The following is a 26,495-nucleotide window of genomic DNA, read 5'->3' as shown; positions in this document are numbered from 1 at the left end:
CAAATAACTCAATAAAGGAACACACAAGAGATATCATTGTTAAAGGGTACTTGTTAAGATGTTCACTAGCTCTCTAAGGCTCTGATTAGTTTCCCCTAGCTCCAGTGCTAACAAGGGAAGGAATCTGATATTTAATTGAGTTTCTGGATAATTAAAAATTGACCAGATATCCCCTTTTTTTCATTTTGTTAAAATATCTTTGTCAACTACATTAGTCTACTTGACTACTGTAACACTAGATGACAGAGCTGTTGGATATATTCCTGAGGAGACAAGATGACCTCTAGTCTGGAGATTAGATGATCCCTTATCCAGCCCATAAATTCTGATAACCTAATTACAGAATCAGTACTTTTACTTGTTTTTTTTTTTTTTTTTTTTTGGCGGGGGGGGGGGGGGGGGGGGGAGGGATGATTAAGAATTATACAGTTCCTCTCTCTTATCATTATTCTCTACATCAACCATCAGGTGTTGAAGATATATAAGAACTGACCCTTAATTTTCATATAGCCCTTTTCCATTTACCTTGAATGCCATTCCTTGGACCAGAACCTATATACTTCTTTCAAAACTCACATATCCAACATATCCACTTCTAATTATAGTCTCTGAACTGGAGTTTTCAGAGGTCCACATTTTGTTACCTCTTCTTAGAAGAGATTATCAGGAATAGATCATTTACAGTCATAGTTGGAAGATGGACTATTCTGGTTAATAAAGTCTTTGGTCTGATAGCTGCTTTGTCAACCAAAGGAATTAAGATTGTAGAGGATTAGTATTGGTTTCATGGAAGGCTTAAGAGAATCTGTCCTGTCACTTTCTAGACAAATGGACAAAGCTCATAAATGACTGATATTCAGAAAACTGAATTACAATGAGATCTACTATACCAAGACCATAACAAGCATAAGTTAGCATTTCAAATAATAGAAGAAAGATTTTATAAATATAACCAAAAGCCAAGAGTTTTGGATTGCACCACTTAGAGAATGCTAGTCATTGTAGAAGTGTTACTCTTTTGACTAATCTTGCTTTTCTTCTTGAACAACAACTTTAAAGATTATAAAACTGGATAAAAATTGGCAATATATGAAAATATCTTTGGGTTGTAAAGTTTTCTCATATATAGATCAAGAAAGGGAGAGAAAGAAGAGGAATTGAGATAAATAACTTGCATTTTGAAGTTCAGGAAACCAATTTTTGTGGTTATCCTCTGTGTGTGTGTGTGTGTGTGTGTGTGTGTGTGTGTGTGTGTGTGTGTGTGTGTGTGTGTGTGTGTGTGTGTGTGTGTGTGTATTAGGGCTGTTATTGGCTCATCCATTGCTAATGGGCACTGTTTTAGGAATGGTAAAAAATTTGGAGTCAAAGCCCAGATCCATTTCAATTTATGAAATTCTGGGACACAGAATGTACATTGTGTTTTTAATAGAGGTTTCATGCCTGCCCTCCTCCCTTTAGAAGGAAATAAAATGCAAAGAGAATAAAAAGGAATGACATTCAGATTGACTAATTAACCAAATGCAGTCTATATTGGACTTCATTTTACATTTTATTAGTGTTCATTTACTTTTTGAAGATAACCAATATATTATTTGCATTCATGGGAACTAAAATTCCAATTCAATTCATCTCCACAAATAGCTATTAAAGGACAATTATATGACAAGGACTAAGAAAACAAAAACAAAATTAAACAATCTTTGTCCTCAAAGATATGCAATCCAGGAGAAGGGATGAAATATGGACTTACAAAATCCTATTAAATATTTTATCTCTTGAGGACAGCAAAGAACAAATGAGTGACCTGAGAAGTTTCAGGAAGGAGGCAAAAGCTTCCTTCCTCTTGGCCATGTCTTATACATCTTTTATTTTTTCATATTTCCCCTGCCTAGAATATAGTAGGCACTTAATAAATGCTCATTGAACTAAACTGCATTGAAATGAATTCTATTGAATAAATCATTCTATGGAATTCCAACTCAGTACAGCTCCACAGAAATGTATTACTATGTACAAAGACCTAGACTGAGAATAAAAAGCACAAACAGCTTTGGGAGATTTTATTTTTTGTAGGAAGGAAAGTGGAAAGAAGAGTAAAAATTGAAAAAATTAATAAATTCACAATTAGTGGCTTCTGTTTTTGATAACTAGCATTTATATAGTCACTTAAAATTTTGCAAAGAGCTTAACAAATATCATCTCACTTTATCCTCACAACAACCTTGCAGGTAGGTGCTATTATTATTATTATTTTATAGATGAGAAATCTGGTGCAAAGAGATTAAGTGGTTCATCCATGATCACAAAGCTACTAAGTGTATGAGGCCAGATTTGAATTTCCTAACTTAAGTTCAGCTCTCTGCAGTGTCACCTCATTCAAATGTCATCAATAAATGGTGTTGTTACAAAAGATACATAAATTATAGAGAGCAGAATTCAAAAAAAGTGCCAAGCCAGACTGCTCATTCTTTCCTAAACATGCACTTTTCCCCCTCCCTATTTGAATCTTAATTCCATTAAGAATTCTAACTTTGCCATTTTCTCCTTCCTGGTGAAATCCTACTTCATCTTTTAAAAAGGTCTGAACACTATTAATGAGGACATTTCAGTGAAGGAACAAGGAGATATATTTGAACTCAGCTCTGACCATCTAGTACTAGAAAGGGTTGCCTCTGAAGAAAATGAGGGCCTTGCCATTGGAGGTTGTCATAAAGTGCTGGAAAGTAACAGATCATTAATAGGTTGAGAGATCATTTGCTAGCCCGGGATCTGAAGGGATCAGAGCCAGATCAAGGAGGTATTCACCTAGAGTGAGTTCCCGTACAAGGAAGATTTTGTCTGGTACCTTCCTATCTAAACTAACTAGTATTAATGAGATGCTAAGGTCAGCTGTTTCTAGGTTACTGAAAGACTGATCACATTGATAGTACTCCTTCTAATTTCTATACTCAAAAAAAAAAAAAGCTCTGGATATCTCATTATTGGTTCTTCTTCTTCCTCTCACTGGTATGGGGATCCTTAACCTTTTATGTATCGTGGATTCTTTTAGCACTTCAGTGAAGCCTTTGAACTCTACTTTGCTTAGAATTTTTTTAAAGGAATAGGAATTAGATACATAGATAGACATACATAGTAGATATTTAGATAGCTAGATAGATATAAATTATATACGTGTATATCTCAAAGGAAATCAAAATAATGATCAAAGTTTTTTTTTTTCTTCTAAAGAAAACTAGTCTACATTCTCTCTCCCTCCCCTCCCCTCCTCTTTTAGCTTTATTTTTCTTGAAGGTTTTTTTTTATTAAGGTGAGAGATCTATGTTTTCTTTCATAACTTGACTTTTATGGAAATGTTTTGTATAATTTTACGTATGGTTTCTTAATATGGGTGGGAATAAGAAAGAGGATTTAGAACTCAAGTTTTTTTTTTTAATGTAAAAAAATATTTTAAATGAAATTGGAAAAAATACTGAATAAATAAATTAAATTGGATAAATTCCATTGAAAGGTATTATGCCAAGGGTTGTAAGATGATATTATTATGATTAGGTATCGTCCCTCAGAGTTTCCGTTTTGGAAGCTTCCTCCAAAATCTATCTTCCTAACATCCTTCATGTGTACCCCCTTCTCACCTCTGATAGTGCCTTGGTGTAGGTCTTCATCACCCTATGCCTGGGTTTTTGGAATGGCCTGATCTCTTCCTTAAGTCTCCCTGTTCTAGGCCATTCTTCATTCATCAATCTTTCTAAAGAGCAAGTCTGACCACATTATCCCTTTTCCAATAAATTCCAGTGGTTTCCTATCACCTCCAAGATCAAATATAAAAATTGATCTTTGCTTATAAAGTCCTATTTATAACCTGTCCATTTTCTACCTTTCTATGTCTCACAACTTACTCCCCTTCACATGTTCTCAAACCTAGTTTTCCATTGACTGTTCCTCATGCTTGGAATGTGCTCCTTCCTCATCTCTACTCCTGTCTTCCCTGGCTTCCTTCAAATTTCAACTAACATTCATCTCTTTCTAGAGGTCTTCCTTGACCCCTCTTAAAGCCTTTCTACTGAAACTATCCCTAATCTAGCCTTCAGTTGTACATAGTTGCAGTGTTCTCCATTAGACTATGAGCTAGGAGGAGGGTGTAGCCTATAACAGGTGCTTAATAAATGCTAAATGACAGACTTGAAAAATCATCTAGAGCAGCCATTTTCTGAATGAATCTTCTTTAATACACACTGTGCAAGAAGTCATTGAATTTGTACTTGTCAATCTCTTGCAACAGATCACCCACTATCTCATGAAGCAGCCTACTTAAGTTTTGGAGAGTTTTGCTTGTTAGATAGCTTTCTATTACAGTGAACAAAAAATCTCTTGTACTTCACAGAAGTTGCAGAGTCCTCAAACCTATAAAGCCCACCCCACACCTGAATAATAGCAGATATTTATATAGTCATTTGTTTTCAATACCCTTTACACATACCATTTAAGCTCCCCAACAACCCTGTGAGGTATTTATTAAAGATATTAACATCTTCATTTTATAGATGAAAAGATTGAGGCTCAATGAGATTAAGTCATTTTCTCATGGTCACAAAACTAATGTGTCAGAGTTAAGATTTGAGCCTAGGATGAATTTTAAGTCTAGCTCGTGGTCCTCTTTATCTTGCTGCTTCTTCCTCTAAAACATACAAGACAAATGGTCACTCAGCATCTTCTTAAAGAGCTTCAATGAGGGAACCCCCAAATTCCATTCCATAACAGAGTGCCTGACACATAGTAAGCACTTTATAATGTTTCTTTCTTTTTCTTTCTTTCTTTCATCTATCTTCTTATGCCTAAAATAAAATCCCTGACTTTCCACCTCAAAGCCTTTTTCCTTCCAAGCCTGAGGCACCACTATATCCATGATGCTTTCCCTATTAATCCCAAATATACTCCTTCCTCAGATCTTTCCTAGCACTCATTTTTGTACCTCAGAGACTGTGATGTGCAACTTATAGTTAAACACAATTTTTATAATATGGCTAAAAATAGTCATTCAGGCTTTACTTGAATAATTTTAGTTATGAGAAACTTTGCTATATGATAAGGCATGAAATTCTAGTGCCTCTACAAATGAAGCCAGAAAGTGAGGTATAGAGCAGAGAGAGGGAGAGAGAGAGAAAGAGAAAGAGAGGGAAGAGGAGGGAGGGAGGGAGAAAGAGGAAGAGAGAGAGACACACAGAGAGAGAGACACACAGAGAGAGAGACAGAGAGAGAGACAGAGAGAGAGAGAGAGAGAGAGAGAGAGAGAGAGAGAGAGAATGAGAATAAGGGAGAGAGACAGACAGAGACAGAGACAGACAGACAGAGATGTATTTATATCTACATGTGCCTGCACATACCCCACATCCAGATCATTTCCCATTCCATTCAGAAGAATGTTGCTTAAAAATAGCCAGGATCCTTTGCTAGAAAATTTAACCTTGAAATTCTGATCTTGGGAATTTCAAACAGCATAGTCTTAGAGCCTATGCTTTTATAGTAGTACCAGTAATGAAACTAAAAGCCTAAAACTAAGTCCTATGAAAATATTTAAATGGACATTGATTATAACTTCAGAAGAAGAGACCGTAATAAGTAAAGGTGAAGTTATCTTTTACCATGGAAATATAATATTGATTCAGAAGATGCAAATATTTCCCTATGGAATGAACAGGAGACTAATAAATGTAGAGAGTCAAGAGAAAATGCCAATCTTAATGCCAAAAACTGACTGGCATCCCATTTTTATTTTCTTCATTAATTTCAAAGAATGTCATACTTTTATAAACATGTATGGTTCATTTTTTCAGGCTTCTTTCCCTATGAGAAGAATTAAACCCCTCAAAACTAAATAAGAGTTCTACTTTGGGCACAGATCTCAGAATAGGGCAGTATCTTCATAGAATGCCCTAAGACTGTGTTAACTAATAGAACAACCAATAAATCAATACATTTTTAAAGCGCCTACACTTTCTTAGGTCTAGACAATCAAAAAACCAATAAGTTAAGTCATAATTTGTAACATTTGCTAATTTCTAAGATGCTTATACTATATGCTTATACTAAAATTTCCCCATTAACTGTATGAGCAGGAGGTTCTAGCAGACTATTGCATATATATACAACATATACATATACAATAATGTACATATATGCAACAAAGAGACACTAGCAGTTGGAAGAAGGTAAAATGTGTCAAATTCCAACATACTAACAAAATCTATCATCATAATTAATTGTACTTTTTCTATATATTTTAAGAAGTCCTTAACCAAATTCAATTTCTAAAGATTTTTATTCTAATTATGTCCTTGTAATCCACTGCTATCTATGGATGGTTGTTGGTAGAGTGTAGGATACACCAAATTTCTAAATGTGTGTTCTTATCGGATTCTTTGTTTAAGGGCACATGTTACTTCATCGTGATGCTTTCACTTTCTGTTACAGGGATTTCATTTAATTGGCTAGAATGGAGGGCACCAGAGTAATTGTAGCAGAGATCAAAAGAGGAAGAGGTTTGGTGAGAAAGGGGAAGTAGTACCATCAATAGAATGTTCAGATCTTATAGAAAATGTTCTTTCAGGAAATAATAAGTTAAATCAACAAACTTATCAGATGCTTTCTATAAGCATAAAACTTTACCAGACATTGTGACCGCACAGAAATATATAACAAGGTATGTTCCCTTGTGTATCTGATGAGGATGACAAGATATAAGAGTATAAAAGTTTAAGTCATAGTAAAAACATACTCAAATAATGGTACAACAAAGTAGTTAGATAAGTTGCACAGTTATTGGCCCAGTTTATTTTACAGATAAATTTCATTCAAAGTGATGTATGGGAAAAAATCCTACAATAGACAACATAGTCTAATCCTACCAAAAAATCATTTCAACTATACATCAAATGTTAGAAGCCTTCAGGTAAAAGTCACTTACATATTAGTTTGGCCCTGAAATTAAATGGATTAAGGTAATACATTGAATAGAGTTGTGGTATTGGTGTCAGGAAGACCTAAATTCAAATCTGCCCTCAAATACTGGTTGTTTGATTCTGTGCAAGTGATTTAATCTCTGATAGTTTCAGTTTCCTTATCTGCAAAATGAAGAGATTAATGGTACCTACCTCCCAGGGATGCTGTAAAGGCAAAATGAGATCCTATTTGTAAACTGTGCTGTAATGCTCAAAGTACCATGTAAATATTGGCTATTATCATTTCAGGAAGATTGGTATTATATATAAATGAATGCCTACATTGTACCCCATATTCAATGTAAATGATGTATTTGAGTGGGAAAATAACAACAGTGTAAATTGTGGGCAAAGATAATATTCCTGCTGAGCAAGGACAAGAAAGCACTTATTCAGAATGTTCACTGACTACTGTTTTGTACATGCAGGAGGATTCACATCTCCAAAGCAACACTGGACTGCCTCAATGGTGATTATAATGTTGAAGAAGGACATGGTAAAGAAAGAAATGAATTCTTGAGGAAACATAACATAGAGACCTATTTAATAAAACAGCCAGAGGAAAGTCTTCTGACTTTGCCTGAAGACATTGTAAAGGAGTCGGTCAGCTCCTCAGATAGGAGAAACAGTGGGGCCACATTTACAGAAGGATCCTGGAGCCCTGAACTCCCATTTGATAACATTGTGGGAAAACAGAATGTAAGTCAAACTTTCCTTAGTCATTATCTATAAAAGCATGCTTGAATGCATCTCAGTAATGAAGACTCAGAGGAAACAAATTCATCTTTACCCTTTTCTCCAACATGCTTATTACTCCAAATGATTAAACACATGTCTTTAGGAAAGAATTAATCTTTGTATCAGTTTCAAGAAATACCAGAGGGTTTTGTGATTTGGTGTTATAGAAATTTGTTTTGTTATATTTTCCCCTTCATTTCTTTTTGAGCTGAACTAAAACTTCAATACTATTTGATGTGATGCCATATTTTAAATATGCAATACATATACATGTGCATATGTATATATGTGTTTTGGATATGTCAATCCTTAATTATGTTAAAGGGTAGAATTAATGTTATTACATTGGCAAAGAAAAAGTCCCAGTTTGGGAGAGTTTTAGGTGACTAACATGGTGAAATTCTGGAGTTTTTTTTTTTTTTAATTTTATTTCAAGGTCAGGAGATAATTGTTTTGCTATGTATGGAAAAAAAAATGAGAGTGATGCATGAGGTTTCAGAAATAATATATATTTTCTATCATAGCCTCATTATTCTTTGCCTCTCATATGTTTTCAAAAAAAAGAAAAAGGAAAGTCAGAACTATGATAATGGTTCCCTGACAAGCAGTTTCTGAAATCTTGGCTAACCAAGAGCAATCTGGAAATGATAATTGGTAAATGAAAAGAAGAAATGAAATCAGGGTGCTTTAAAAAGACATTATGAGTTAAAATGAGAAAAAGAAAAACATCCTGGATTTGAACAATTTTCCTTGTTGTGTGAAATCTGCTTGTCTAGAGAAATTTAACATGGAAAAACACTAAAGATTGTTACTTCTTTTCTATATCTGAAAGACTGATAGGACACAATGAGACAAGACCAGGCTAAAATCTTTACATTTGTGTGGAAAATATCAGTGCTGACGTAATGTATATTTCAAGCTTAAGTTGCAGAAACTATTGGTTGGACTTGGCCAAAATGCAGTGTTTATGCTGTATCAGTTTCTTGTGATATTTTTGTTCTTCTCCAGAATATCTAAGTCCTCAATATGTCCTCCTCTGTTTTCTTTGAAAGGTATTTTCTGTCCCTCCTTGAAGCTATATGTGGCACATTTTTACTTGGTGCTTGAATGTTTTGTTGGGGTTTTTTTTGTTTTGTTTTGTTTTGTGAGACAATACAAATGTGATTATACGTTCATGACTCGTTGATAGAAATCTCTCCCAAAGTTCTTTGAAAATTGTTGCCTAAAGTATGAATGTTGATTATTTAGTAAAGACAAAGTCTATATTTTTGCTCTAAATTATTGTTTCTAAAACTATTTTTCCTTAATTTTTAAGATTTGAGACTTTAGTTTACACGTACACACACACACACACATGCACGCACGCAAAAAAAAAAATAATTATATCAACTCAGCATTTCATTGTATTTTAGCTAAACTTGGCATTGACAATGAGGGACAAAAATGGAGATAGAAGGTAGAGAATGATTTGCTTTATTCCAAAAGTTAATTTTCTTTAGGTTTGAATTCACTCAAAAACCCAGTCAATCCAAAAAGTTGGAATCCCATGTATGAAATATTCAGATGATGATTTATTGGTGTTGGCTGTTTTTTTTCCCCCAATCTGGATTGATGAGTTGTTTTAAACTTTTATTAATACAGCTTATGTTATATAAAATCATTGAAGTAAGAATATATAGATGGATGAATAATGAGAGAAAGCCCATTTGTTAAGTAAAATATGCTAACTACACATAGTGGAAGTGTCATTAATAAGCTGAGGAGTGTCAAGAGTTTGCCACCAGGTTAGTGAAGACTTGTTAGATTCTGCCATTTAATGATTAATTGAAGAAATTGGATGCTTGAAAATGAGACATAGGAAGGACATGATAAGTATTTGAAGGACTGCCTTTTAGAAGAGGGTTTAGATTTGTGCCTGATATTAGAAGGAAGGAAGTTCAGTGGGTGAAAGTTGCAAAGCAGCAAATTTAGGCTTGATATTAGGGGGGAAAAAAACTTCCTAATGTTTAGAGAAATTCAAAAGTAAATTGGGCCTTTATTTGTTGGGAGGGAGAAAAGGAAGGGAGAAAGTGATGAAAGAAGGGGAAGAAAGAAAGGGAAGGAAGGAAACAAAAAGGAGAAGAGAGGAAAAGAAAAATAGAAAGAGAGAGAGAGAAAAAGAAAGAGGGAAAGAGAGGGAGGGAGGGAGGAAAGAGGGAAGATAGAGAGTGAGTGTTAAGTTGGGCAATATGTTAACATTTTTTAAATTAAATTAGAGGGAAATTCAGGAGACCTTGATAGCCTCAACACACATTTTTAAAGAAAAACTGTCTTTCAGAGACAATGGCCTACACATACAATTCCAGGTTCATATATAATATATGTGTGTATGTGTATATATATATGACAGCACAGGATAGTTTTGCTTTTTTTTCTCTCTCTAGCTTCTTGCAAATTTTTATGATGCTACTAGGTCTTTAATCCCCACAACTTTTCACATTACTCAAGAAAAGTTTCAAGGGTTCTCCAATCTAACGATATCATGTCCACCATGCAAATTGAGGTCATAAGCTCTAGCACTTTCCTATCTTCTAGGTTTCGCCATAAACCCAATCTCAGGCTTTTCCTTCTATTATTTCTCTTTATTGTTCTTGGAACTTTCTTGTTCTATCCTACCATTAGAGAAAATACTTAAAAATAATATTTTAACTGAAAACAGATAAACAGTCATAAACAACTTTGAAACTTTAAGTTATTCAAATATTTTTCCATCATTATATATATCTTTCAGGAAATCCCAAGTATTCTTCTTAGTCACTCAAAATTGTGGAAGAAAAGTAAAGACTCATGACTGAGCACTGTATAGGCTTCATTTCTGTCACACAAAATCATACAATAATTTTGATCTTACTCATGACCATCATCATCATCATCATCATTACCATTACTATAATATTACTTTTCCATGTACAATTTACTTGTAAAAGAACTCCTTTAAATATGGATTTACAAACTTAAGGAGATAACCACATAGAGTCATATTAGATTGTCGTTCTTATTACCTATTTTACCTAATTATATATTTAAGGTAAATATTTTTTTCTACTTTAAAATCAACTAAGATAGTACATCTAATGCAAAACCAGGCAATTGTACTTTGCCCAGGAAAAGATTTATGGTCCAAGTAACAACAAATTGAGTATCTAAAACTGAAATGGATGGATAGGATGGTGAGGGAAACTAGAGACCATAAAATACAAAGATTGTATAGCTTAAAGAAATGATGAACAGCAAGCTGGGAAGAATAGAAAGGAATTTGATAACCTTCCTCAAATATCTGACAATCTGATACCAGAAAAAGCATTTGAGCTTGCTCTGTTTACCCTACCAGTCAATATAGAAATATAGAAAATTTATAGAAAGTGTAGAAACAAAGTTAAGATTGATAAAAGAAATAATTTTCCTAATAAAAAGAACATCACCAAAGTAGAATGGGCCATGGCCCTATTGGAGTAATGATTTACTTAATTCTCCCAACATTAGGGAAGTAAGTGGTTTAGTGAATAAACTACTGGACCTATAATCAAGACCTGAATTCAGATGTCATCTCAAATGCTTATTAACTATGTGGCCCTAGGCAAATCATTTCATCTCTGTTTCTGTTTTCTCAAGTTATCAGATGGTGCTAATTGTAGTATCTATTTCCCACGGTTATTTTGAGGATCAAAAGAAGTGATAAAGTCCCCGAAACATAGTGAACACTATATGGAAATACTTATTCCTCCCTTCTTACTTTCTCTTGCAGAGGCTGGATAACACTTCTCAGAAAAGTTATAGAAGTACTTGTCATGCATTCATAGATCGGACCAACTTGCTCAACTTTAATATCCTGTGATTATATGATTGTCATATCATTCTAGACAGGTTGAGATGCAATTGGGAAATTAAAGAACTTAATATATTTTAGACAAAGAATTATTATATCAGAATTTTTCCCTGGGAAATATCGTTAGTGGAGGATGACAACTTACTAAAGCAGTGGTATTCAGTTCAATGGATCACCAATGGCCAGATATTGATTTTGAAAACCACAAATTAACCTTATCTATGTTTTATTATGTTTTTTATTTATTTTCTTAAATATTTCTCAATTACAGTTTAATCTGATTCTGTCAAGAGAGTTTAACTGGAGCTTGGGCTAGAGTATAATGAAAAAAATTCAAAGATATCTCACAATATCTATGCTAAGCCTTTAGAAAATAATAAAAGTTGCTATTCTTCCTTATGAAAAGCAGACACCTGCACCAAGACTCAGGATTTCTTTCCTAGAAATGGTATAGTGCTTCTGTCACAGAGCTTTGTGTAAAAAGAAAAATAAATAAATTGAACTATCTTGTCTACTTCCAGTTTGCTGATGCCTGGCCTAACTTGTAATTTGGCCCACATCATTTTCCTCTCCATCATATTTACCATTCAGACAAGTGCTATGGAGTGTTAAAAACCCACCTGTGACTGAGTAATATCCTAAGATTAGAAAAATTGCTTCACATACATATGGTCTAAAGGGACCAATTGATGTGGCAAACACTAAAATGGGGCAGAAGGTGAAATGAAGAAGATTAATAGATAGAGAAGAAATTTGTGAAGAGGAGAAAAAAGAGTAGGACTTTAAAAAATCCTAAAGAGAATTTTTATTCTCTCTTAAAGCTGTCATCACTATTTCCATGAGGAAAAAAAGATCTGTTAATCTCCCTTCCTGATTGCTATACAGGAGGCCCATTTGGTAATTCAGTGTTTCCCAAACCAATATGAGCACAAAAATTTTAGGTAAGCACTTTACAAATTTTAAAGCATTGTAGAATGTCATTATTATTATTATCAACAGTCTGCACAATGTTAAATATAAAAGAATAATAACAGAATAACAATTTGACCCAAGACTATTTAAAGCTGAACACTATCAAAGTATGAGAATTTGATTTTTAAAAAACATAGTCATATTAATTGATTATTAATATCTAATAATAATAATGGTTGTGATGACAAATTTCTAAGAAGCTTTTTGAAGATTATTAAAATGTGGAATACTATCAAAAGGAAGAATAGTCAGGAGAGGGAATAATTATTTATATAGCCTCTACTATAAACCAAGCCCTATGCTAAGTTCATTTTTTAAAACAAATATTCTCACATTGAATCCTCACAACAATACTACAAGGTAGGTGGTAATTATTATCCCTATCTTAAAGTTGAGGAAACTGAAGCAAGCAGAGGTTAACTGAGTATTCCAAAGTCATATAGATAGCAAGTAGAATTTGAATTCACTTTTCTTGATTCTACACCCTTAATCTCTACCTACTATGCTACCAGCAACTTCTTTCTCTAGTTGAAGAATTTTTGAAGCAAAAATAAAGAAAATTAAGCCTATTTTTATGTTCATTAAATGTCATATATAATAAGCATTTTATATATGCATTATTTTATTTTTATTATTTTGAAAGGAAAATAATAACCAATATCAAAATTCTCTGAGTACTCTGGACTTTTGAATTCTCATCATCTAAGTGCCAGTTTTGGAGGTACTACACTTTTGAGTTATTGTTACTGTGACAGAGAGAACTCTGGGCTGGAATTGGATTCTCATCCAAGTTGTGCTAGTAGACTTCTAGACAGTTATTTGTCCTTGGTAGGTCTTATTCTTTCTCTCTTTAAAAAAAATTGGTTTGTGAGTTCTCTAAGCCCATACCTCCTGTCATCAATTCTCTAATTCTACTTGAATGATAGGGCAACTCCAAAAATGTTTTATCTTGATGATATATAGATGCATTAAACTCCAGTCACATTCTGCCACTCTGAATGCTGCTTCTTGATGACTATGCAAGAACCAATATCACACACCATTTGTAATATCTAATCTTTATCTCAGCTAATAATTGTCTTAAGATGATTCTGAATATCACCTAGCAGGATAAGATACCAAACACTGAGGTCCGTTTGAAAAGTAAACTGCCCTGCCTTCAAATATCTCTCTTGAACTGGCTATATTGTTTGAATGCTAAATGTATGCTTGTCAAAAAGACTGTTTTATTGGAGAACTCACACAGGCAAGCAAACATGTAGTGGTCAGAAAAAGTGATACAAGAACACTCTCAAGATCTCTCTTAAGACGTTTAGAATTAATTGTATGATATGGGAGACCCTGGCCTAGGACCACCCAGCTTAGTGTGACCTTATCAGAGAAGATGCTGTCCTGTGTGAGCAAAGCAGAATTGAATTAGCTCAGGAGAAATGTGAGATGTACAAAGTTAGAGAGACGACTCCAAATGTCCATATTGATTCTGTGCCATTCTCGTGGCAGAACATTCAGAGCTCATATTGGTCTGATCAGCCACAGTCAGATACATTGTAACTTAACTCTAACAGAGCAATGCCATTTTGGTTCTCTTCAGAAAGGAAGAACAAACAACTAAATAACCAATTGAAAAAACAACTGTGCCATGTTATAACTTTTTTTTTTTAGTGATGCAAAGAATTAGCATATATCCCTTTGTTAATTCCGGAGATACATTTTAAGCTTTGGGGAAAACAAGATTATATCCTTCATTTTAGGCAACCTAATTCCCACAATCTCATTTATCTCAAAAAAAAAAAAAAAAGAATGTAGGGCTATATGTATAAATAATATTTAGCACTTTTTAAAGGTCTTCAAAATAAACCAGAAGAAGTCCAATTTCTATATAAGTAGCATTTACATGGTGCTTTAGGTTTTGAAAATCATTTCATAAATATAAACTCATTTTTTCCTCACAACCACCCTGAGAGGTAGATGTTATTATTATCCCTCTTTTATAAATAAGGAAACTAAGGTAGGAAGAGGGTAAGCCACTTACCCAAGATGACACCCTTAGTTAGTATTTAAAGATTGGATATGAACTTGTCCTCCTAAGCCCAGTCTAAGCCCTTTATCCAATGTACTATCCAGCAACTTAATGTTCAAGGTTTCTAATTATTAGCCAGTGTTTCTAAATTTATCATAAAGAATGATTGTTGATAGTAGATTTTTCCCTCAGAATTCTACAGAACACTAATTTTGCTCTTTCATTAATATCTGGAATAAAAGGCATTATGCCTGTCTGATGAGGAAGTGCTATTCCAGGCAAACTCAGCTAATATTTGTTTTCAGTTTATTTTTTATAAAATGTAGGGAATCAAAAGACTTTTTTTTTAAAAAAAGGACCATTTCTAAATTTAAAAAAAAAAAAAGAACTCCTGTTACTGTAGGAAAAACTATAAGCTTGATGTTGATTAGACAAGACAGCTGTAGACTCCTGGTCTGGAACCTAGAATATTTTGTTCAGAAATTTCCCTGAAGTAAATCTTAAATCTTTCTATAACATTTTTTCCTGCTGACACTAAAAACCCCAGGGCTAATGTTAGTTCTGACTCAAAAGATAACTTACCACTTAACAGATTTCAGCCAGGAAACAGTCATTAAAGGTACTCTGCTTTTTTCACTTTGTTCCAAAATTTAAGTGGCTTCGAAGCCTTTCCCTGGAGTTCTGAGTGGATTACACCAGATAATTCAATCTGTTAATAGTGAATAATATTCTTTGGCCTTTCCAAGTCTCCACTGTAAAGGAAAGGTTTGAGGGGACAAAAAATAAATATATTTTTCAGACTATTTTGGGATATAAATGTACATAGAAGCCAATTTTACAGCAACTATACAGCTTGCAAGCAATGTTTATAAAAAATCCACGGAACTTGCTGAAAACTCAAGTCACTGTCAACAATTACAGACAATAAAAATTTGAACTCCCATCTCTCCAACCTAAGAAATTTTCTGAGAATTCTAGAAAGGAAACTGAAAATGTGTTAATTAACCAGTTAACATGATCAAAGGTTTGAAAACCTATAGTTGAGGGGAGTAATGCAATAAAAAAAAATAGGGGAAAGAAAAAATCAAGTATTTCTTCCTAAAAAGGTACTTTTACCTTAAAATGATGTGGGGAAGGAGGAGTGATTGAAATTTTAAGAATGAAATAGAAAAAGTTTACATTTCATGATTTACTTATCATCAACACCTTTTACTCCCCCAAATGATTTGTGAAGAAATAAAATTTTTTATTAAATTAATTAAAGTAGCTATTACAGCTACTGGTTCCAGTACTGGAAACCAATACTACAGCTATTCACCTTAAGACTAGACTGTTACACTAAGGATGGGCTGCCTCTGTTCTACCTTTGATCTATACTTACTGGCTGAATCTGGGTAAGTCTATGTTTCAGTGACACCAGGTAATTTTCTAGAAGTTGCAGAGTAAGTAATGAATAATCCTTGTCCTCAAGAAGCCTGCTATCATCAACATCTGCAGACATATACACACACACACATATCTCTGTGTGTGTGTATAGATAAATACATACATACATACATACATATCTATAGATAAAGATGTATAGGTGCATTAGAGTTCAATGCCCTAGCAGTTAGAAACACCAAGAAAGTCCTCCTGGAGAAAGAAGCTTTTGAATTGAGTCTTAAAAGAAGCTAGGAACTTTAAGAGACATATATTTTGGTAGGAAGACCTTCCAGGTGTGGGGAATTCCAATAAAAAGCCATAGAAAGAAGCAGTTGAAAGTGGGCTCAGAAAAGAAATCAATTGGACCAATTTCCATGCAGCAAAGAATTGTATTCGCTGAGTTTAGGGATGGAAGGACTCTGTTCCACCATTTTCTCCCCAAGCTCATAGTATAGGTGAAGCAGCCTAAGAGTCAGGAAGGCTTCTGTTCAAATCATGCTCTTTGTATTCTGATTGTGTGCCAAACAAGTTGCTTAGCCTTTATATGCTAGGTTACTCTCTAAGATAGAAGTTGCAGAAACTTGTGTTGTCTTGAATTGGCATAGGGACTTTCTTCACTCATCATCACTCAAAACATAAGTCTTATCCTATCCTTTTCTAACACTCAGTGCTCTATGTATTTAATTGGCATTATGAATGGCAGGAGGTACATAAGAAATAATAATAATAATGCATAGTAATAGTATAAGTTTTCCTAAGATATTAGTAATCTTTTATTTATCCTCATTTTCAAGAACCAGTTATCAACTATAAATCATTTCATCACTTGCAGGATTTTTAATTCCATCACTGTGGTCACTCTTTTACATTTTAGACTATGAATTTCTGAAGTTGTTGTAGGTAGAAGAGGAAAAAAATTATTTAGAACGATAGATAGGTAGATAGATGTATGGATTATGTATGTATGTACTATTTGATGGCCATATTTCTGGAAATAAAATTCTCAGAGCTGATCTGGGTTAGTCATCAAAGACAAAATATAAAGATCTTTTTTGGACCTTCCAGAATATGGTCTCTACTGGAATACGCTTCAAGAAACCAGGATAAAATTTTAATGGTAGCCCCTTGTGAAAACATTAAGACATTTATAAGTATATTAAAGTAATAAATGTGTAATCATTGTTTGAATAATTTAATATACTAGACATCATATTTTTAGATCAAATCAAGTTATTACACAGTATGTAACACAGTTTTGGGTTCTTAAATATCAGTGATTTGAGATTTACAAAGGGATATCATTCAATTCAGTTCAACCTAACAAACATTTATTAAATATCTGGAAAAATTTTTCAATTTGATGAGCTATAACCATGCAATTATTACATTTAAAATTTAATTTCCCCAAACTATTTCTTCTTTCTCTCCAAATAATCTTCTCTTCATTGCTTCAATTTTTTAAAGAAACTTTTTCTGTATTGGTGTTTGAAAAACTAAATAATTCAGACTCAAAGGAGGTTTCTTAAAATTATACTTGTTTCTGTGAATTATACAGTTTGTGGGTGTCTAGCTATCAAGTTAATTGGATGATTATCCCATTTCTAGTTGACACTTCGTTATATAGTGTTTTGGAGAACAACCTCTCTCACTCATCAATTACATTCTTAAGTTTGGTGTCATGGCTGCCCATATTACAGATCAGATTTTTTTTAAGAGATTGTTAAAATCAATCACAATCATGGCAGAAAGCCCAGAATAAAAATAAGAGATGAACTGGTCTACTGGACTTAGACAAAAACTATCAACTGAAACAGGATGTGCAATATCTAAAAGTCATTTGGTTAACCCAACTGGTTCTTGATTTAGATATCAAGGGTCAGGAAAAAACTTGCCTTTTCATCATTTCAAGGACAATATTTAAAATTGATGACTGAAAAAGACAACTTCTTTGTATTTTCAAAACATTGAATTAGTACAGTATAAACACCTTATGGTCTCAATCATCAACATCTCTATAATGGAATATTGGCCATTCATTAGTACATGCAAGTAGGCAATATAGGCAATATTTTTAGAGACAAAATTTTATAAAGCAGTAGACCTAGAGTCAGGAAGACCTGAGAGAAAACTAGTCTCAGGAAAGAAAGAGTTATTTGGCAAGCCTCTAACACTGGACAAGTCATTAAGTTTCTGTGTACCTCAGTTTTTTCATCTATAAAATGGCGGTGATAATATCATCTATTTTTTTCAGGATTATTGGGGAAATAAAATGATATTATATTTGTAAAGTGCTTTATAAATTAAAAGTGCCATATAAATATTGGCTATTTTAATTGTTGTTATGTCTTATCCAAATAAAAGCAAAAGGTGCAGCATAGACCATAGATAGGATGTATAATGTCAAACATATTCTTGCTATGAGTTTAAAGTACTTTCTTTAGCATATATTCTGGGTTGTAAAACTCAGTTATCAATAGGAAGTGTGTAGTAATTCCACTTACAGGTTGTCTTTGTAAAGACAGAAAGTTTAGAATTCAAACTATTCTCTCTTTTTACAAGATGTCTATTTGAATATTCAAATGAATTTTATCAACTTGGATGTTTTGTCTAACAGTGCACTTCCAACACATCCACACCTCCCCATCCTGTACAACATTGTCTACGTTCTCCCATATGTTCATCATCCAGCATCCAAAATACTTGAGGTCTTCCTCGGTTTCTATAGAACACTTGGGCTCCCTCTTTTTGTCTCTTACCATTACCCTGTAGCTAACCCATTGTCTGTACCTTATTTAAATTTTCCTACTCATATTTTCTACTCTTATTTATCTTTGAAATTACTCATTGCTTATATAGTATAAGATACTTACATAATCCACCGTAAACCTTTGCATTATCTTCTGGGCATTTAATCCTATTCAAGTCAACAGATATTAAGTATAACTACTATCTAAGACAGTTATAAAAGGTGATTGGGGGAAATAAAAGATTTCAATGAAACAGAATTCCTGCTTTTATGGAACTCATAATTCTAGTTGGAGTAGTTAATGTTAGTTATTCTAACTGGAATATGATATAAGCATAAATAACTATAAACACTTTAAGTTGTATTTTAGAAATTTAAAAGACACTTGCTACTAAGGAGATCCAAGGAGGAAGGAGATGGAAGCATCATATAAATCTTCATGAATGTGGTAGCATTTGATTTGGATTTTAAATCATGAATACAAATTCCAGAAGTATAACATACTGCTTAAGGTCCAAGGAAACAAGCATTACCAATAAAGGAAACTGTCATGGAGGATGTAACATTTGAGTAAGAATTCATCAAAAGGAGGGAAAGAAGACAGTTTTTGGATACTGAATAGTGTAAATAAAAACACAGATGCATGAGACCCTAATATATAGTTGGGTGTAAGATAGGGAAGAAGAGTAGAAAACATTCTGGCTGAAACCTAAAGTAAGACAAGTTTAGATTAGTAGGCTAGATTGATGGGCTGTGGGAAGGTTTTCAATTCAACTTAACATTTATTAAATATCTTTTTGATCAAAAACTGTGATATCTGAGGAAATCTTATTTTTCTCCAAGTTTATTCAAAATCATACACATCTTACAAGTTCAGCAAGAATTCTTCTTGAAGGCTTGTATGTAGAAAGCATCCTTTTCCAAAGTTAGAGTGAAATTTTAAAAAGTAGTTTTTTTTCTGAATTATTGGCCCCAGAAAAGCTACTTATTGGAAATAGACTTATGGAGAAGTCAATAGGTTTGACACAAAGAATAGCAACCCTTGCCTGAATGATAAGCACATTGGCTAATGAAACTATTTAGTCTCTTGTATCCTTAAAGACAAGTAATTCTTTAGATTAAAAAAACCAAGATAAGGTATAACAGTCTCATAGAAATGGATTATGATTGAAGAAGCAGTATTGTCATTCTGGTAGACTCCTTGGGTTGACTATCTCTTAACATTGGAGTAAAGGCAGCATTATAATGGCATTGGATTCAGAGTTGAGGGACATGATTTCAAATCCCAGCTCTACTTTTCTTAGCTATGTGGCTTTATATAGCAGGTAGATAGCATAACAGAGAAAATGCAGAACTGGAGTCAGGCAGATCTGAATTCAAATCTGGTCTCAGGAACTTACTAGTTGCATGATCCTGGACAAGTTCCTTAACCTCTGTTTGCCTCAGTTTTTTCATCTGCAAAATAGGGACAATGATAATACCCATCTCTCAGGGTTCTTGTGAGAATCAAATGAGATAATTGTAAAGTATCTAGCACATGGTAGGCTCTATATAAATAAATAGCTTTTAATTAACAGTAACAATTATTGTCATTTAATTGGTATATAACAGAGACCAGATGTCATTTGTCATTTATATTTTATCCATTTGTGTGTACTATACTTTTAGAGAGTTAGTAACAAGTTAGAGAGTATGTGACAGAAAATAACTAAGAGAGTAGCCTCTTGAAAAAAAAATGCTATATGAAGAATTGTTGAAGGAACTAAACATAATTAGTCTGGGAAAGGGGATAGTAAGAGGTATTACTATTTCTATAATATTTTGCCTGTCTTCAGATTTTTAGGGGTTGCTGTTTTGTTAAAGAATTTATTGTTATTCTAGCTTTTCTCAAAGGTTAGCACCAGGATCACTGGATGGTTATTTGCTTCTTTAAGGATGGTCCTTTCAATACATAGAACTATGTATCATTGTAATAAATTATTTTATAAATTACTGAATGTCCTATCTCTGGAAATATTCAGAGAGAAACTGAACAATTACCATCAGAGCTACTGCAGAAAGGACTCCTTTGTTGATGATCATTTTAGACTAGATGACCTCTAAATGCTTTCTAGCTTTCAGATGCAGTGATTCTATGATTTAGCATAATGAGATAGTAATTTGCTAATGTTACTTTACAATTTTATGGGGGAAATGCATATAACTAAAAATTCTAAAGATTCTCTCAGATAACTTTCTCAGTAGAATATGGCTTGAAAAATATCAAAGTCTGTGATTATCAATGAAGTCATAGGATGTGTACAGAAGATGAATTTTCCATGAATAACATGATGAGGGAGAAATCAGACACAAATATACAATTGTTTCACCCTCATAGATTCCATGTACTAAATAAGAAAATTAATGATTTCTTGAAGGTAAGATTTGTAAACAGCTTAGTACTGACACAAATTCTGTCATGCTCTACCAATCTAGAAAAATACTGAATCCTTAGCTCAATTATAAGAAATATTTTTGTTACCTAAGGAGCAGCTTGGCTGAGGACAGGGATGCCCATTTTCAGAGAAGTGAGTATCAGAAAATTATTAATGGGCAAGACAAAGGGTTCAGGGTCAGAACTCCTTATCAGTTGCCAGTTGCATCTATACTTAGGGACTAATTTTTTTTAAGTATTGTCATGTAAAAATGAATATCTACATTAATCATCTCATTTTCTGATGATTGATTTAGATTGGAAAGAACTTTTATCTTCAGAAAGCTAGATTCAAGCAGTAACTTTTTTTCTTATAAGTTGTGTCAATGCCAGTTCTGGAGAAGAAGACAATTTCTGAATTTTCCGACTGGCAAAAATGCTACTTTCTGTCACCAGATGCCAGGATTGGTGCAATAGAAAGAGCACCTGGGTATGAATTCTAACTTTGCACCTTATCATCTGAGTGACCTTCAGAAAAATCTCTTAAATTCACTGGTTCTCAGTACCCTCATTTTAAAAAGGAAGAGATTGGGCTAGATCACCTTTGAGGTCAGTCTCAACTCTAAATGTAAAATGTTCAATGTCTGACTCAAATATGAGAGAACAGCTCAGTCCCAAACTCTGGCATATCCCATTCATTATAACCCTGATTTTCCCATGTATAGGTACAAACTTTCCTGGAAAAAAAATCTATCACTATTCTCATGACATTTCCTTCCATCTTCATGCTTCCACTTCTTTTATTTCTCTATTCCTGAGCCAATTAGATAAATTGGTCATGGAAGGGATAGTTCCCCACAGTTCACAGGTCAGTTTCAGTTGGAAATAGTATCGGAAAACTGGTGCTATTATCTAGCATGTTTCTGAACTAACTCAATTTTGTATTTCTGTGAACTGTTGAAGATAAAGCCAAATGCTACTGCTAGAAGTTTTATTCTGGTCTGACTGTAGAAGACTAAATAAGAAAAAAAAAAACATAAATTATCCCAAACACTCCATGCAGATATCTCCAGTGAAATTGACACTTGATAGGTCTTTTTTATGGTTCTTGCTAAAACTAAATGTCTAGTCAACTCACAATTACATCCAGTAATGAAGAGGATAATTGGCACAGATCATCCCAAACCACAAATGATACATAAATTATTGGTGTCACAGAATATTATCATGGGATTACTTTGACAGCAAATTGTCCTGCTGGCCTTACTTCTCTGTGTCATTTAAGATAAAGCTAACATGATTTTGTTCTCCCTTGACAAACTCACTAGACAAATTGAAATAGAAAAAGAAGACACTACAGAGAGACAGAGACAGAGAAACAGAGAGAAAGGGAGGAAAGAGGGAGAAAGAGAGACAGAGTGCAAGAGAGAAAGAGACAGCAAGAGAGAGATGGAGAGAGAGAGAGACAGAAAGAGAATGAACTTTTAACTAAAGTGTATGATGATGCATTGCATAGAATCTGTACACAGTAATTGAGAGTTGACTTTCTGGACAAATTATCCATTATTACTCTCATATCAGCAGATATGAATAAATCAAGAAAGGCATTCAGATTTGACTTAGCTGTTTTGACAAAAAAAAATTCACAAACCCTCTGCTAAGAACCTTTTAAAACTATAACAAAACGTTCTGTTCTGCCTTGAAAAGATCAGTTGCAAAATTAACCAGTAGCATTTGGTAGAATTCTTCAGTTGGGACATTTCCATTGGTCTGTTGCCAGAAGCAGTAACAACCAATGGGAACTGAGCTCTCGACCACAGGACACTCAGCCTTACTCTAAATTTCATGCTGGTTTATACCCTGTAGATGCTGGAGGCATAGCATTGTTTTCACCATATCCCTCCACATTAGCCTGAGAGAACATGTAGGTGACACACCTGAAATAATATTTGTTTTCTGTAGAAGGAAAACTTAAAAGGGGAAACATCTTTGTTTTGAATATATATGTGTATGTATATATTCAATTCCATGCCCTTTTGCTAACCAACAGAGTTCTGAATGATAGTCAGTGATGGTGGTATCCTCATAGCTATAAGCCAGTTAATAAAAGCCCAACCAGAGCTGTATGTTCTTCCTTCATGCTTCCTTCAAAGAGAACAAAATAAATTCAGATACCTGCCTGATGTTACAGAAACATTTTCCTCAAATATTCAACAGCAGACTTATGAGACAAGAAACAAAAGCTGCTGATCTCCTACTTCCAATGAGGTTCTTCTTATAGTACTGAATTCAGGAAAAAAAAATAGAGCAGCACTTTGTCTCTGTAGTACCTATCTTTTCAGTGCTAAGTGTTTCTGTTTACCCTCCCTTTTCTTCCTAGCAGATGTGCTTCTATACCCCTCTCTCTTCCCTGAAATCTCTTTTTTTTCTTTTGCTGGAAAATTTACAGACACTAGGTCACTGGCCAAGACTAGGCACTTTGTTTGCAAATGACCTCTCAGAAAGTCTTAGACCAAGGATGAAGAGGTTTCTTCAAATTTTCCCAGATTTCTGACATATACTACCTATAGGATCTGGGGCAAGTCATTTAGTCTTTTGTACTTCAATTTCCCTTTTCTGTAAAATGAGAAGGGTAGTCCATCACTTCCTTGAGATCTATCAACCCCTAATACTATAACTATAACCCCATTGGAACCCTTAGTGAAGATATAACTGAACACATTTCCATAAATAAGATAGGGGATCTAAGACCATATAAATTCCTGCCCTTTGTTCAGAGATAATGAAAAGGAATTCTGGCCTGGGAAGAGCAAAACCTGCTGTCTACTCCTAGCTATGTCATTCATTCATTGACTGGGTGATCTTGGATATGATTGCCCCTCTTAGCCTCATTTTTTTTTTTTTTTACTTTGAGGCTTTATTCACAAAAATTCTCTCAGAGATGATTTTTTTGATAGGCTAATAGATCTCTGACTAGTCTTGTGCATTGAGGTACCAGGTCACTCAACTTCACCTCTCAGGTGAAGGATTAGACTATATATATTTATTCTGGTTTTGACATTCTCCCCCCCTGGACACTTTGCCCAATATAATTCGTGCCCTTGAATAGGGTATTGAATGAAATACTGGAGAAAGGAGTAGGTTGAGCATTCAGTGATACAGTGTGAGACTCTACTCTCCTCTCCCTTGGTAACTGAAGTCTCAAATCCCTATCCTCCCCCCCCACCCGAATTACTTCAGAGGTAAAAGAACTCCTCTCTCTCTGGATCACTCTAGTCCATTTTGATCAAATAGTACTTTTTGTCTTTTGCTTTGAAATGGGCTTCCAGCTAGTTGTTTATTCATCATATTTAGATGAAAGATGTCAGGTCAACTCTTATTGTTATGTCAGCTTTAGTATCTTATTACCAACCATAGCAATCATACCATCTCTCAGCTACAAATGCCAAAATGGCAGAAGAATGCTTCTGTTTGCATTTTCTTTTTCCAAGGATATATTCTAGATTTTTATGAGTATATAAATGTGTAGTGGCTTATGGGCAAAAATTCCATACTTAAGCAAATCCAAAATTAATTAGTAAATTAGTCTTGGAAAGGGCTGAGATTCAGCTCTAACACTATATATCTCTGAGGCGAACCTCAGTTTCCTCTTTTGTAAAATGAGGGTAGGAATGCTTGCATTTATTTCCTACCACTCACATTTCTTACAAACTGTGAAGTTGTGCAGAAATATAATCTGTATATTAACATGTTGGTGGCCATCTATTCTTAAAGAGTATTAAAAACGAGAGCCAGTTCCAGATAGAAAAAAAAAAAAAAAACGCAACATGGTGCTCTATAAATTATCTCCCCCACAGCCAAATGAAAGACCACAGGAAGCTGCGGAATCTAACTCTGATTTCATGTTGGAACAGATCATATCTGTGGACTTCTTGGAATTTGCCTCTAGTTGGATCTTTGCTTTATTTTTTTCTCTTTCTCTTATTACTAGGGAAGGACTCTCTTAGAGACTGGGCCCAGATCTGAACTTGGGCAAGTCCCTTCCCTTTGGGCCACAGATTCCTCTTGGTCTCAGTGATCTCTAAGGTCCTTTCCAGCTCTGACATGGTGTGTGTGATGCTATGATTCTGTTTTCAAGCATACAAACCTTTAACCAAAGGAATTCAGTGCACCTACACAGAGGGAGAAGTGCCCTCTCTCATATGTGACATAAAAGCAACAAATTGTTGTGCTGTAATATGTTTCTCTGAAAGGATTTCTGACTTTCCACTTCCCGTAGGTTTCACTGAATAAAAATGCATGGAATGCCATTACAGTTTGCAATGCGACATGACCTAAAAACATTGCATTTTTTAAAATATTTTATTTTTTTAACCCAAAGGGGACTAGCAGGTTTATTCTTTGTGCATGTGCTTTCCCCTAGACTCTGGCTGCCCTAACAAGAAATTCAATAAATCTGCTTCCAAACCATCTTGCACAAGCTTTGCATGTCCAGTCTGGGCCTGAGGAAATTAACAAGAGAATAGAGCACACCATCGACTTACGGAGTGGCGATAAATTGAGAAGAGAGCATATCAAGCCTTTCTCACTGATGTTTAAAGACTCCAGCCTGGAGCATAAGGTAGTGGGGTCATGGTAGCCGCTTCTGTTTTATCAACGTAAATTGTTGTAAATATCCATGGGAGTAAAGACAGTGCTAGGGTCTAGTCTTGCTTTTGTTTTGGCTTTTCTTTTTTCTTTTCTTTTCTTTTTTTGTTTGTTTGTTTGTTTGTTTGTTTTTTGAAGTCATGAGTGGACTAAAGGCCATGGAAGGAAATGATGGTTCTTGTCATAGAATCTATAGTAACTGAATCAGAGATTCTTTTTTTTCCAGGCATAGCCACCTTCTATAAGGAGAAAAGAAAGAATGCTTCCCTGGATCTTCATCATTCGCATTCAATTAATTAATGATTGGGTGGTATTTATGTTGGAATAAAATGGGAACGGCTAATTTTAACTTCCTATTCCATCATCATCCCATCAGGTCCCTTTTCCACAGTGGTCAACTCCTAATTATTATACCTAGAAAATTAGAAACATAGCATGTGAAAAGACACCAAGGGAGTTAAGTGATGCTGACTATATGAACCTCAGCAAGTCATTTAATATCTCACTGCCCTAGACAACTACTTAAGAACATAAGTGACAACCCAAGTTGCCAATCTGCATCACTGGAAGGATTTCCACCCCACCCCCACCCCCCGCCACTTTTACCCCTGAGATCTTCTGACTCCATAATAAAGGTCTAGAACTCTCTCTACCAAACAGAATCTTATATTTTC

The 26,495-nt window shown here is 34.2% G+C and overlaps 1 protein-coding gene across 2 annotated transcripts in view; it reads left to right on the top strand.

Annotated features, from left to right (window-relative positions):
* Positions 1 to 26,495, top strand: part of ADCY8 (adenylate cyclase 8) — a 397,348-nt gene that overhangs the window by 237,272 nt on the left and 133,581 nt on the right. Inside the window, exons 7-8 of one of the 2 annotated variants that reach the window (XM_051971099.1) lie at positions 7,424 to 7,694; positions 25,598 to 25,795. In XM_051971099.1, the coding sequence (XP_051827059.1) occupies positions 7,424 to 7,694; positions 25,598 to 25,795 (469 nt within the window). The remainder of the gene's footprint in view (positions 1 to 7,423; positions 7,695 to 25,597; positions 25,796 to 26,495) is intronic. The other variant, XM_051971100.1, reaches the window with a different exon arrangement.

Source organism: Antechinus flavipes, chromosome 1, assembly GCF_016432865.1.
Source record: "Antechinus flavipes isolate AdamAnt ecotype Samford, QLD, Australia chromosome 1, AdamAnt_v2, whole genome shotgun sequence".
Taxonomy (NCBI): Eukaryota; Metazoa; Chordata; class Mammalia; order Dasyuromorphia; family Dasyuridae; genus Antechinus; species Antechinus flavipes.
Note: the sequence above shows the minus strand (reverse complement) of the source record. Positions and strands in the feature narration are given on the sequence as shown.